The sequence below is a fragment of the Mandrillus leucophaeus genome, unplaced genomic scaffold (genome assembly GCF_000951045.1).
Source record: "Mandrillus leucophaeus isolate KB7577 unplaced genomic scaffold, Mleu.le_1.0 Scaffold1039, whole genome shotgun sequence".
Lineage (NCBI taxonomy): Eukaryota > Metazoa > Chordata > Mammalia > Primates > Cercopithecidae > Mandrillus > Mandrillus leucophaeus.
The window spans coordinates 190,428-203,092 of record NW_012098532.1 but is presented as its reverse complement, the minus strand read 5'-3'; the positions used below and the strand labels follow the sequence as shown (position 1 = coordinate 203,092).

At 44.6% G+C, this 12,665-nt stretch overlaps 1 protein-coding gene across 3 annotated transcripts; it reads right to left on the bottom strand.

The window, feature by feature from the left end:
• Window positions 1-1,381: 1,381 nt before the first annotated feature.
• Window positions 1,382-6,633, bottom strand: RPS4X (ribosomal protein S4, X-linked). Of its 3 annotated transcripts, XM_011979266.1 has the most exons (8): window positions 6,506-6,633; window positions 5,450-5,527; window positions 4,839-5,019; window positions 4,335-4,432; window positions 3,123-3,294; window positions 2,600-2,745; window positions 2,544-2,550; window positions 1,382-2,128 (listed from the first exon to the last, which is right to left on the bottom strand). In XM_011979266.1, exons 1-8 carry the CDS (start codon window positions 6,506-6,508, stop codon window positions 2,070-2,072), a joined length of 744 nt encoding a protein of 247 aa, XP_011834656.1. In that variant the 5' UTR covers window positions 6,509-6,633; the 3' UTR covers window positions 1,382-2,069. The 3 variants fall into 3 exon arrangements, with proteins under 3 accessions (XP_011834656.1, XP_011834650.1, XP_011834644.1); XM_011979260.1 differs by lacking the exon at window positions 2,544-2,550 and having other exon boundaries at window positions 2,593-2,745; XM_011979254.1 differs by lacking the exon at window positions 2,544-2,550 and having other exon boundaries at window positions 1,960-2,128; window positions 2,588-2,745.
• Window positions 6,634-12,665: the final 6,032 nt, after the last annotated feature.

Genomic DNA, 12,665 nt, shown 5'->3' with positions numbered 1-12,665 from the left:
GCCACCTCGCCCGGCTAGTTTTTTGTATTTTTAGTAGAGACGGGGTTTCACCGTGTTAGCCAGGATGGTCTTGATCTCCTGACCTGGTGATCCGCCCGTCTCGGCCTCCCAAAGTGCTAGGATTACAGGCTTGAGCCACCGCGCCTGGCCTGAGAACCATTCTTAAAGCAAGATATCTGGCAAGCCCACTTACACACCTTTCCCATCCCTGATTCAGCTGCGCCCAGTCCCTGCAGAAATTCCTTTTCTGGCCCAGGTACAGTGGCTCACACCTGTAATCCCAGCACTTTGGGAGGCCAGGGTGGGAGGACCACTTGAGCCCAGGAATTCAAGACTGGCCTGCCCAATGTAGCAAGACCTTCCCTACAGAAACAAATTAACTTGGCGTCACGGTGCGTGCCTATAGTCCCAGTTACTCAGGAGGCTGCGGCTGGAGGATCTCTTGAGCCCAGGAGTTTGAGGCTGCAATGAGCTATGACTGAACCATTGCACTCCAGCCTGGGTGACAGAGCAAAACCCTCTTAAAGTTAATGGGACCCCAGCCAGTCATGCTTTGGCATCTGCAATATGAATGGCAGAGAAGCCTTACAGGACCAAATCTGGGCTTCAGGAACCCTGGGCGTGCCTCCTTTAGCTGATTTTCTCTGGCAAGACCAAGTAGTCTGCTGACTCAAAGCCCAGGATGCTGCCAGGGTAGAGACATTGCCCTAAGCCACAGTGCCTCTGCAAGCCTCTTATCCACTGCTAAACCATTATGCCTGGGAAACAGGGACCATTTAACATTCCCAGCTAAATATGCCAAGTGACTTTACATGTTTATTTTATCTTAAAGATGTCCAAAACACAACTGATTTTCTAAAACCTGTGATGGTGGGATGATTAAGCCTCAGTGGTCTACAGCAAGTTAAATGCAAGGTGCTAAATGAAGGTGATGTGAGATACAGCATTTACAAGGGAGTACCTCTCAACATAGGGCAACTTCGCTTCCCAGAGGGCATTTGGCAATGTCTGAAGTAATTTTTGTATTATGACTCAGGGGGTGGGGGGCGGATATCTAGTGGATAGAAGATAGGAATATTGTTAAACATCACACAATGAACAGGACAGCTGCCCACAAATTATGTAGCGCCAAACGTTAACAGTAAGCTGAAAAGCCCTGCTATATGTGGCAAGGGAGGTTTTCATTTTTAGCAGGAAGACATGCTTTACAGGGTAACAGGAACAAGAGAGCGGGTTGAGAGAAGGTTGAAATCACAAGGCAGGATAATTGACACTGAGACGGGAGGGACTGGATTGAGGAAAAGGTGTGTGACAGTAGACCCCATGAAGCAGGGGCACATCTTCCTGAGACTGGCAAGCAAACCTGACATGATCTGACACATTTGGGCAAGCAAGAACAGGTTTATGTTCTACATCTCTGTCCTCTGAAAAACAAAGTTGAGGACTGCAGCGGCAGCTGGAGATTAATAAGGGCACTAAGTCCATGGAAGTGCACTGCTTTGCAACATCAACAGCTCATTTAAGATGACCTTTAAGGGCAGCTGGAGATTTTCATCCTGCGTTTGGCAAGATGGGCACAGGAATGGGAAAAACAGATGAGCCAGGCTTGTGGATGGGCTAGTGCAATAAAGACTGGAGACGAAAATGAGGGCAGATTTTTAAAAAGCCAAGGGAGCTTAACAGGGCAGAGGGGCCCACTAGGTAGAGAAGTTCTTGGCCAAGTCGAGGGGTGAGATCAATACTCTGGGATTTCTTGGCTGTCTCTACTCCTTGGTTAGTTGCTGTTCCTTTCCCAAGTCTGGTATCTTCTACTTCCCACCACTGACTAAGCCCAGCCAATAACACAGACTGCCTAAGCCTGCCTGAGAATTTAATCACTGTTCATGTTATGCAGTAAAATAGCAGGAAACTGAATTTAAAAAAAATAAACAACCCCCCCACCCCCAACAAAACCAAAAGGCTATTAATCCTGCCACAATATTTTTAATTACGTACAAAGGTCTGACATGGCACCCAGGGACCCATTTCAGCCACTGCTCTGTTTGGCCGCCAGTCTTTTGTCTCTCTCTTCAGCAATGGTGAGGCGGATACCCTTTCCTCGGGGAAGAGAAATCCATGGTTTGTTGCCCTGGAAGAGAAAACAAGGAGAATGAAAACCCACCACACACCAACTCATAGTGGCTTGGCACATGCTACACTTGTCACCTCGTTTAACACAACTGAAGTCTGTTTGTGAGAGCACTTGGCATCAGCTAGGCAGTTTTAAGACATGGATGCTGGTTACCAAAAGTACCCACTGCTTGGGTTTCTGGGGCTGTCCTATGAAACTCACTGTATGCCCTTCATAATTAACATCTTATAAGTTTATTGTGCATAGCAGGTACCCACCATTTATTCAAGGGAGTCAAAGTTTAGTAGTACCTAAGGCTAATCATTATGACTCAGCCCAGCTCTGCGTGAGTCCTATCCAGAAGAGGCTTTGCACTAGGTTCAGCAGAGCCAGCCAGAAGCCTGGATGCTGCAATCCCAGCAGCCATCTGCACTGACATACTTCCCCGGACTAGAGAGAGAGAAAACCCAGACTTACCTTGCCAATAACAAAAATGTTGGAAAGTCGAGTGGCAAAGCTGTTGCCATTGGCATCTTTCACGTGAACCACGTCAAAAGATCCAGGATGCCTCTCTCTGTTGGTGATCACACCAATTCTTCCCAGGTTAGCACCTCCAGTCACCATACACAGGTTACCTAGGCAGGAAGAAATCATCTGCTTCAACCCAATATAACAAATGACAAGCAGTTCAGAGATGGGTCCAAAACAAATTTTATTCCTCCTTTCCCCCCTCATTTGCATTTCCTCATATGGAACTGCTGTCCATGCTAGGACTTCCGGGGCTCACACCTATAATCAGTTCGAGAACAGTCTGGGTAACAGAGTAAGACCCCCCTCTATAAAACACAGTTTAAAAGAAGAAATGAATATTCTGAGCATTTGTGCCTCTGGCTATAAACAAACCTGGGGGATCAGAGCAGATGGTTTTTAATAAAAAGATACCCAGACCCTGTGCAATTCATAATGATCTAGGCCTTAAAGAGGGTACCCAGGTAGCACAGAGGATGCTTACCAGTGTCGAACTTGATGAAATCAGTAATCTTGCCAGTCTCCAAATCAATCTGAATGGTATCATTCACCTTGATGAGGGGATCGGGGTAGCGGATGGTGCGGGCATCATGAGTCACCAGATGAGGGATTCCTTTTGTGCCCACAAAGATCTTTCTCACTTTGCATAACTTGTACTAGAAAAATACAAGGGTTAACCACATTCATCTCACATGTACTTTTTAACCCTACACAGGAACCATGGGTTCCCTAACTGCTGCAGAATAATTGTGGCGCTGACCGTTCTTTCCACCCTCAAGTGTATGTTGCATACAGCCCTTCTCTAGGCTCATCCTCTAACACCCACCATTGCCCTCCACTCCTCCAACATAAATGCCACTCCAGTTTCCCAGGCTCTTTAAGCCTTATGGGGCCCTGGGAATTCTTCCCTTTAACTTGACTTTATCTTAATAGCTCCCTGTACTGAGTTTTGTTTCACCAACAGCAATTGTATTACCAGTTCATCCAATCAACAAATATTTCACATAGCATTTCAATTTTGGATCTCTACTCCCTAATATCAAATCATCACAGATGCCACTGGATGTGCCCTCCAGCCTGCTGATAACAAGGTTGTGCAAAAGGAAATTAGGAGCCACATAAGCCAATTAAATTAACCTTCATTTACAGCCAATAATCCAAACAGCCCTAAACTTTTGTGTAAAACCATCAAAACAAACTGGATTAAATAATCAAAGACTGTAATCTTTTTCTAAACCTCAAGCTAGTGCCTCAAGGACTGTCCATTTCCTCCATGGACACCTTCCCCTCCCCAAAGTAAAGCTACCCCCACAAATGGAGACATGGAAGGGCTCATACTTCAGGTACCCAATAAACAAGTTCCCAGAAATCATTCTCCTTGACTCTTAAGAGACACCAGGAAGTCACGGTTCAATGGAATTCATTTCTACCACAAAAAAAGAAAATCTGCTGAGGAAGTTAACTTCAAATGGGTGTCAATTTTAGGTATCCAGCAATGCTCTACAGCTATCAGCCAGACTTTTAATAAATTTACATGTAAGATAGAATCTCATTAAATTGTTAGCTTGATATTAATAGGTATGAGATTTTAAGTAATCAATACCCACCTCATTGCAAGCAGCACTCGCACTGAACGCAGGCCCTTACAACTAAGTAACTATACTGAGTAAAGACCCAGTTTGCTTGCCACACTCACCTTGGCCTCCTCAGGTGTAATCCGATGTACAGCAAAGCGACCCTTGGTGTCATAGATCAGACGGAAATTCTCTCCCGTCTTGTCAATGCTGATGACATCTGAAATCAAGCAGTAACCCGTTACTACATACAGTGATCCCCACTACCTCATGCCAAGCAACAACCATAGCTCTCTAAGACAAAAAAAGAACCCCCATGTGCCTCCCAGTTCTAATCAAACAAGGATTCTAAAGATTAAAGATCATGGCCAGATCTTCAATATTTCAAAATGCCGTTTTTATGACTGCATGTAAAATTTAAAAGTGAATAGATATTTAGTTTTGAGAAACATTTCATTTTTATTTGCATATTTTTTATTTAAGTAAAAAACAGAGGGAAAGTCAGGCTGTTTCTGAGAGACTTGACAGATTACAAAAGTTAGAGATATGATCAAGCCCTATGGTATTTCGATACCATAGGGCTTCCATCCATATGCATCTCCAGAGTAGTTAAAACTTCTACTTACCCATGAATCCAGCAGGGTAGGTTATATCAGTTCGGACCTTGCCATCGATCTTAATGAACCGCTGCATGCAAATTTTCTTTACTTCATCTCCTGTCAGGGCATACTTAAGTCTGTTCCTTAGGAAGATGATGAGGGGGAGACACTCTCTCAACTTGTGGGGACCGGTGGATGGACGAGGAGCCTGTAACATTAAAAATGATAATCACTGTTGGGATTCACTCAAGCACTCAAACCCACCTCTCCTAGTCCACTAGATCCACTAACTGAACACCAAGACTGTCCATTACACCCAACTTGGGCTTTTACACAGGAGGTGTAAAAAGCTTCCAAAACTATTTCATACCTTAAAGTTTTACAGCATCTTCCCTGTCAGAGGACTAGGATCATTAAGAACATGAATCGAGTCCATGTAAATGTACTACATGGTATGTGGAATAAACGAGGTACAAAAATATTAAACAGACTGGAAGTGGGGGACAGCTAGATAGCACAGCTCCTCCAAGAGCAGAGGAAGCCAATAACAGATATTCCTTCCCTAGCCTGGTCCCCAAATGAGTCCTGGTAGGCACTTAAAAACAGTGGCCACGTAAATATTTATATAAGATACTTACAAACACACCGGTCAATTTATCCAGCATCCAATGCTTTGGAGCTGCTACCCGCTTCAGATGCTTCTTGGGACCACGAGCCTGAAAGTTTTAGGTTGCAATGCTGTTAATCAGGTTTCAGAGCAGCTTACAAAACCTAGTGTGTAACTTCTAGAAAGAACTCTGCTTAGTTTCATCTTCAGCAAAATGTGGACAATATTAAAGAAGTGTAGTTCTGATAAAACAGAAGCGGCAGAGTTACCTAGCAAATACCGTGAGATCCATAAGCTGCAACAAGTCTTCTTATTGTAACAGAGAAGATTCTTGGTTACTATGTTTCAGAACGTTTACTGATTACTATCTTTCAGAACCTTGCTAAAGTGTTTCCATGTTACTGTTTGAAACTGTATCTGTTTAGAGGTTAGGGTCTTTCCAGGACACCATACTAGTGAAATGGCCAGGGGGACGCACAGCAACAGAAATGAGCCAGGAGTCTGCCTCTGTTTCTAAAGTTTTCACAGTTTATTACCGTCTGTTTTTGACACGTCTGGAACAAGATTATTCTGACACCCGCACACACACATGTGCTGCTCCTTCGTACACTAAAGCCAAAAGCTGACACCAATTTTACTTTAAAAAGAGTAAGGAAGCCTCTTTAATGCTGTGTCCAGATGCTTACCGGCCACACATGGTAAAGTCGGGCCGTGCCAAAAAGACAATGACAAAGAAAACCTTTCTCCGCCCGGCGGACCCAGCGCCCACCCGCCTCGGGCTCGCAGTCTCTGCTCCCGGCCCAGCCGCGGCTCCGGCCGGGGAGGAAAAACAGCTTCTCCCGGAACAGGACGTGTGGCCGGGTCAGAGACAGAGGCCTTCCCAACAGCAGCACCAGATCCGCGCCTCCCCAACGCTAGGCCAGCGTTCGCTCTTCGCCCTGGAGCCCGTCCCGGCCTACCACGGAGGCCGTGATCCCTTCGCCTCTGCCCGGCCATCCCCAGTACGAGTCCCGAGACCTCGGGCAGCCCCGGCCCGGGGAGGATGGAGGTGGATACGTCCTAGGAGCTCGCTAAGTAAACAGCTTACCATGGCTGCGTTAGGCAAGGAAAGAGGACCTCCGTCTTCCGGTGCGCGTAGAAATTGGGCCCGGAGACTGCGCGCGCCGGCTATTCAGATGCTCCGCCCAGTTCAGCCCTTTGCTGGCGCGCCGGGACTCTTTCTTGCCATCTGCTGGTGGGAGGTCGGAAGTCCGGAGCTGGAGAACCACGGCTGAAAGAGGGTGTCTCCTAAGGGCGATTTCCTCCCTCCCCTTTTTCCGCCCTTCCTCCTCCCATATTTGCTGAGCGTCTCCTGTGTGCCTGATTCTGTGCTAGGTGCTGGGAATACAAAGATGAACTACACAACATCCCTGCCCTCAAGGAGAGTTCAAAGTGAGCCTACTTCCAATCTCACGTACAGATGATTATATAATCAATAGAATACATTTTAATAAATATTTAATGTTATTTCTTAAACGTATTTTGTCTGTCCCTTTTTCGTGTTCCCTCGAGCCAGCCAGGCAGCCATACTGAGTTGGGAAGAGCCAACAATGTTTTTAACCCCCTCTTGCTTCTCTGCTTTAACCCTGAAATCACCCCCCTCCCCCCGCGCTTGCTTCCTGTACATCGCATTTGGCACTTACAGAAACTCAGGGAGGAGGGAGGATATTAGAGATCGTCTGGTTATATCTAACTAAAATGTAGATCTGATCCTGCTTCGAAACTGCCCTTGGCCCTCCGTTTCCTGCCCTAAGGGAGCAGGTCCGAACTTTATCTGGCTCCATTGCTCTCTCCCCGCAATCCCAAACTTCAAAGCTCAAGCCCCGCCAAGCTAGTTTGTTCTAAGGGAGTCAGCTCTTTTTGTTTGTTTGTTTGTTTGGGAGACAGGGTCTCACTCTGTCACCCAGGCTGGAGTGCATGGCTCATTGCAGCCTCGGCAGCCGGGGCTCAAGTGATCCTCTCACTTCAGCCCCCACTGGGTTTGGAACAACAGGCCCACGCCACCGCACCCAACTAATTTTTTGTTTTTTGTTTTTTGTTTTTTTTTTGTAGAGACGGGATTTCGCCATGTTGCCTAGGCTGGTCTCGAACTCCTGGACTCAAGCGATCCGCCCGCCTCGACCTCCCAAAGTGCTGGGCCTGAGCCAGTGGCCAGGGTCAGCTCTTTCAAGACTGCTTGTGGACTTGATTCCTAAGCCTGGAACCACCATGAACAGCCAATCCCCCTTCCTGGGTATCACCTAATCCCACACCTCAGCCTTGGAAATGCACAGTTCATGTCCCTCTGGTTCTGTGAGCTCATGGTCTCCTCAGTCAGGGTAAATCTCTCATTCTTACCCCAGAGGCTTGTGTTCAAACTTGGTGAGGGCACACAGCACGTTGGGTAGCAAGGGCAAATTTAGTTACCTGTCCTCCACCAAACTGAGCAGCTCCAGGATGGAGCCTGCCCTAATTCATCTGGGCAGGCCCTTTGCCACTGAACAGAGCCTCGGCACTGTGTCCAGCACTTGGTAAATACTTGTTGAATGAATAAACGGAGTCAGCATCCCACTCATTGTGCCAAGTCCTACTGTACTATCCCTGAGAGCATCCAGCCTGTGCCTGAATTCTTCCCACCATGGGATCAAGCTCCTAACTCATGAGGTTCCATTTCACAAGTCTCTATCTCTACCATCCACTTTACCCCTCGGCAGTCTGCAGAGGAGCAAGAGAGGGAAACACTGTTGGCTCCTCTCAAGCAGACAGTATTAACCAAGCAGACAGTATTAACTAGGAGGGCAGGAACTCCTCCTTGTCTAAAACTGGGATACGATCCACAATAAAGCATGTTATAAGAGATTATTGGAAAGGATCGATTAATTGGAGGTGAGGAGTAGAGAGAAGGTGAAGGTGATGAGATAATGGAAGTTGGTTCTGAGGTTTTTAATCTGAGAGCACTGGGAAGATGGTACAATCAACAGAAATGGTGGAGGAGTTGCTGTGGGAGTGGGGGGATAACCATGTGTTTTCCAGCTAGAGAGGATAGGAGAAATGGCTGGTTAGAGCTACAGATCTCACTTAATCAAGATCACACAGCCAGTTTGGGGATGAGGGGGCTTGTCTCTTGCCTCCCAGGTGAATGGTTTGTTTTCATGCCACAGGTTATCAAAGGACTTGAGGAAATCAAAGCATCTTTTTCAGTATATTTCTCTCTCTCAATTTGTATTTATGCACAAACGACATTCTAACAACAATAAAGGGAATTTGGAAAGAGCTAAGTAAATCGCAAACAGTACCTCCCCAAACACCCTAAACACATCATCTGTATTCATTTGTTCCTCTTCCTGTTCTCTTTCTGATCGGTTTGTGTGCATGCATACTTTTACATAATTTTAGTCCTAGCATACAGACCATTTTGTATTCTGTTTTTATTATACTAGAAACACTTTCCAAGTTGCTACATAATCCTCATAATTACTATTTTAACAGCTGTATCATATTCCATTAATGGATGCCCCACAATTAATACAAGTTCTCTGTTGTTGGATATTTAGCTTTCTGTACTTTATTATGCATGTTGCTACAGTGAACAGCTTTTTCCTTCAGTTGAATATTTTCCTTAGAATAAATCTATTCCTTCAACCAACACTTATTGAGTGCTTACTCTGTGTCAAGCTCTGTATTATGAACTGAGGATGCAGAGATGATTAAGATCTAGTTCTTGCTCTCAAGGAACAAATAATAATATGAGAAGCAGGCTGCGGGGGTGGGGAGGGAAAGCTAGGAGAAGCTTATCAGAGAAAAAATGGTGGTGAAGCAGGTTGTAACACAGAGGGCAGCTAAATCTTTAGGATCTTGGACTTTAGCCTGTGGGTAGACAATGGAGAGCTGTTGAAAGATTTTAAGGAGGACAGAATCAGTGTTGTGCTTTAAAAAGATAACTCAAACTCCTCCATGTAGAATGGTTTGAAGGAAATGTGTGTGGCTTGGAGGACATGGGTCAGGTCTCTGTCAACAATACACGCAAGAAACAGGAGGCTGAGACTTAGATCTGTGACTGTGGGGCTGAGTAGGAGGGGGCTCAAAGACTCAAAAGACATTGCAGATGGAGTATTGGCAGGATCTGACTGGGAAATGATGAATGTGCAGGGGTGAGGGACAAGGAGGTAATTAGGATGACTCCCAGGTTTCTGGCTTGGTGACTCAGTGATGTATTCACCGGAACAAGGAGGAGGCAGAGGAGTGTGCTTGAGGAGAAGATGAGGAGATGAGTCTGAGACACAGGGCTGAGGGGGCGGGGGAACATCAGCCTGGAGATATCTTATAGACCCAGTCCTGAGCTCAGGTACATGATCTGGGCTGGAGACTCAGATGTGGGAGAAGTGGTGCATCTGTGATTAATTCAGGGGAGTGGTTGGCAGTAACCCTTAGAAAGAGAGCATTATGTCAAAGAGTCTGAATGCTTTTGTAGTAGCGTATGTGTATTGCCAAAAAGCCTTTCTCAGAGGATCCTTGCAATTTTACTATACTTGTGCCATCCTGGTAATCACCTATTTTTAACTTTTGCTAATGTAATTATTTTGACTTGCACTAAAAATCCCCACTAGGCAGGGTGCGGTGGCTCATGCCTATAATCCCAGCACTTTGGGAGGCCGAGGCAGGTGGATCACTTGAGGTCAAAAGTTCAAGACCAGCCTGGCCAACATGGCGAAACCCCATCTCTACTAAAAATACAAAAAATTAGCAAGATGTGGTGGCATGCACCTGTAATCCCAGCTACTCGAGAGGCTGAGGCAGGAGAATCGCTCGAACCCTGGAGGCAGAGGTTGCAGTGAGCTGAGATGGTGCCACTGCACTCCAACCTGGCCGACAGAGTGAAACTCCATCTCAAAAAAAAAAAAAAAGAAAGCCACTAGTGAGGTTGAATATTTTGCCACATGCTTGTTTACTCATTCCATTTTGTCTTGTGTAAAGTATCTCTGACCATTTATCTTTGGGGACATGTTTTTTGGTAGATTTCCATGAGTGCTTTATAAAATATAGACATTAATCCTTTGTCATACCAATTGGCTATTTTCTTTTTGGTTGTATTTTTCAGTGTACAAACTTTCAGGATTTTATATAGCCAAATCTGTTGATCTTTTCTCTTGTAATTTCTTCTTGTTCCTTCAAAGCTTAGAAAGCTGCTATCAGTTCAAAGATCTATTAGATACTCAATTCTATTTAATAACATATATTTAATTTTGTGTTAACTTGGGGTTGATACAGATAAATAGAATGAATAGAAAAAAAATTATATTCCCCCCCAAATGTTAGCTAACTGATGTTCTTACCATAATATATTGAATGATCTTTCCTCTGTTGTTTTGTAAGAACGGCTTTAGCATATAATAAATGAAATCACAGAGTACATGGTTCTAGTTCTGCAAGTGTGGGAGTGGGAGATGAGTCTATGAAGAGAGAACTGAGACACACGTCTCCAGCATCTGGTCCCAGATTACTAAGGAGGATAGACGTGTATGAACAGTTCATGGTAGTGGTGTTGGAATTACAGGCCTATGCCACCACATCTAGCCTGAAACTTACTTTTAAAACAGCTTTACCAGCCAGGTGCGGTGGCTCACGCCAGTAATCTCAGAACTTTGGGAGGCTGAGGTGGGCAGATCACTTGAGCCCAGGAGTTTGAAACCAGCCTGGGCAACGTGGCAAGACCCCATGTCTACAAATAAAAATAAACAAAATTAGCCAGGCATGGTGGCCCGCACCTGCAGTCCCAGCTACTCTGGAGCCTGAGGTGGGAGGATCAAAAAACAAAACAAACAAACCAAAATGCAAGCTTTACTGAGAAATACTTGACATACAATAAATAGTAAGTGTTTAAAGTACACAGTTTGACAATTCTCATGCATGTATACACCCAAAGAAACCATCACAACTATGATAGTGAACATGTCTATCATCAACAAAAGTTTCCTCATGTGCCTTTGTAATCCCTCACTCCAGCCCCTCCCATCCCCACTCCTATTCCCAGGCAACTGCTGATCTGCTTTCTCTGACTATTGATTAATTTGCATTTTTTAGATTTTTAAATAATAGAAAGAAATAGAAATCAGACAGTATGTACTCGTTTTGGTCTGGTGTCTTTCACTTGGCATAATTATTTTGAGGCTCATCTATGTTGTTGCGTGTATCAATAGTTTAGCTTCTTCTTTTTATTGCTGAGTAGTACTCCATTGTATGGCTAAACATTAATTAGCTTATCCATTTACCCATGATAGACATGTGGGTTGTTTCTAGTTTGGGGCAATTAAAACAAAGCTGCTGTGAATGTTCACATACGAGTATTTTTATGGACAATGTTTTCATTTCTCTTGGGCAAATAACTAAGAGTGGAATGGCTAGGTCATATGGTAGGTGCATATTTAACTTTTATAAAAATTGCCAAAATGTTTTTCGAAGTGGTTTGTGTCATGTTACACTCCCATGAGCAGTGTATGAGAATTTCAGTTGCTCCACATCCTTGCCAACTCATATTTAGGCCCATCTTTAGAAAACATTTGTATTGTGATGAAATATACATAGCATTTTTTTGAGGCCAGGTGCAGTGACTCACGCCTATAAGTCCAGCACTTTGGGAGGCCAAGGCGGGCAGATCACGAGGTCAGGAGTTCGAGACCAGCCGGACCAACTTGGTGAAACCCCGTCTCTACTAAAAATACAAACGTTAGCTGGGCATGGTGGTGTGTGCCTGTAATCCCAGTTACTCAGGAGGCTGAGGCAGGAGAATAACTTGAACCTAGGAGGTGGAGGTTGCAGTGAGCTGAGATCATGCCACTGCACTCCAGCCTGGGCGACAGAGTGAGGTCCCATCTCAAATAAATAAATAAATAAATACATTTATTTACCATTTTTCCATTCTTACATATACAATTCCTTGGCATTAAGTACATTCACAATGCTGTGCAATCATCACCACTAACCAGTTCCAGAATGTTTTCATTTTCCCAAGCAGAAACTCAGTACCCATTAAAAAATAACTCCCCATTTCCCATGCCCTTAACCCCTGGTAACCTCTATTCAACTTTCTGTCTCCATGAATCTTCTCATTCTAAGTATCTCATATAGGAGGAATCATAAATATTTGTCCTTTTGTATCTGGGTTACTTCACTTATCATAATATCTTCAAGGTTCATCCACATTTTAGCATGTATCAGAATTTCATTTTTAT

What these genes read in the sequence shown, in the direction of transcription:
- RPS4X (XM_011979254.1), bottom strand. An exon ending in ATAAATTGACCGGTGTGTTT is followed by an intron (nt 5,020 to 5,449) that starts GTAAGTATCTTA and finishes TTAATGTTACAG; the next exon opens with GCTCCTCGTCCATCCACCGG. An exon ending in TTTCATCAAGTTCGACACTG is followed by an intron (nt 2,746 to 3,122) that starts GTAAGCATCCTC and finishes CTTCCTGCCTAG; the next exon opens with GTAACCTGTGTATGGTGACT.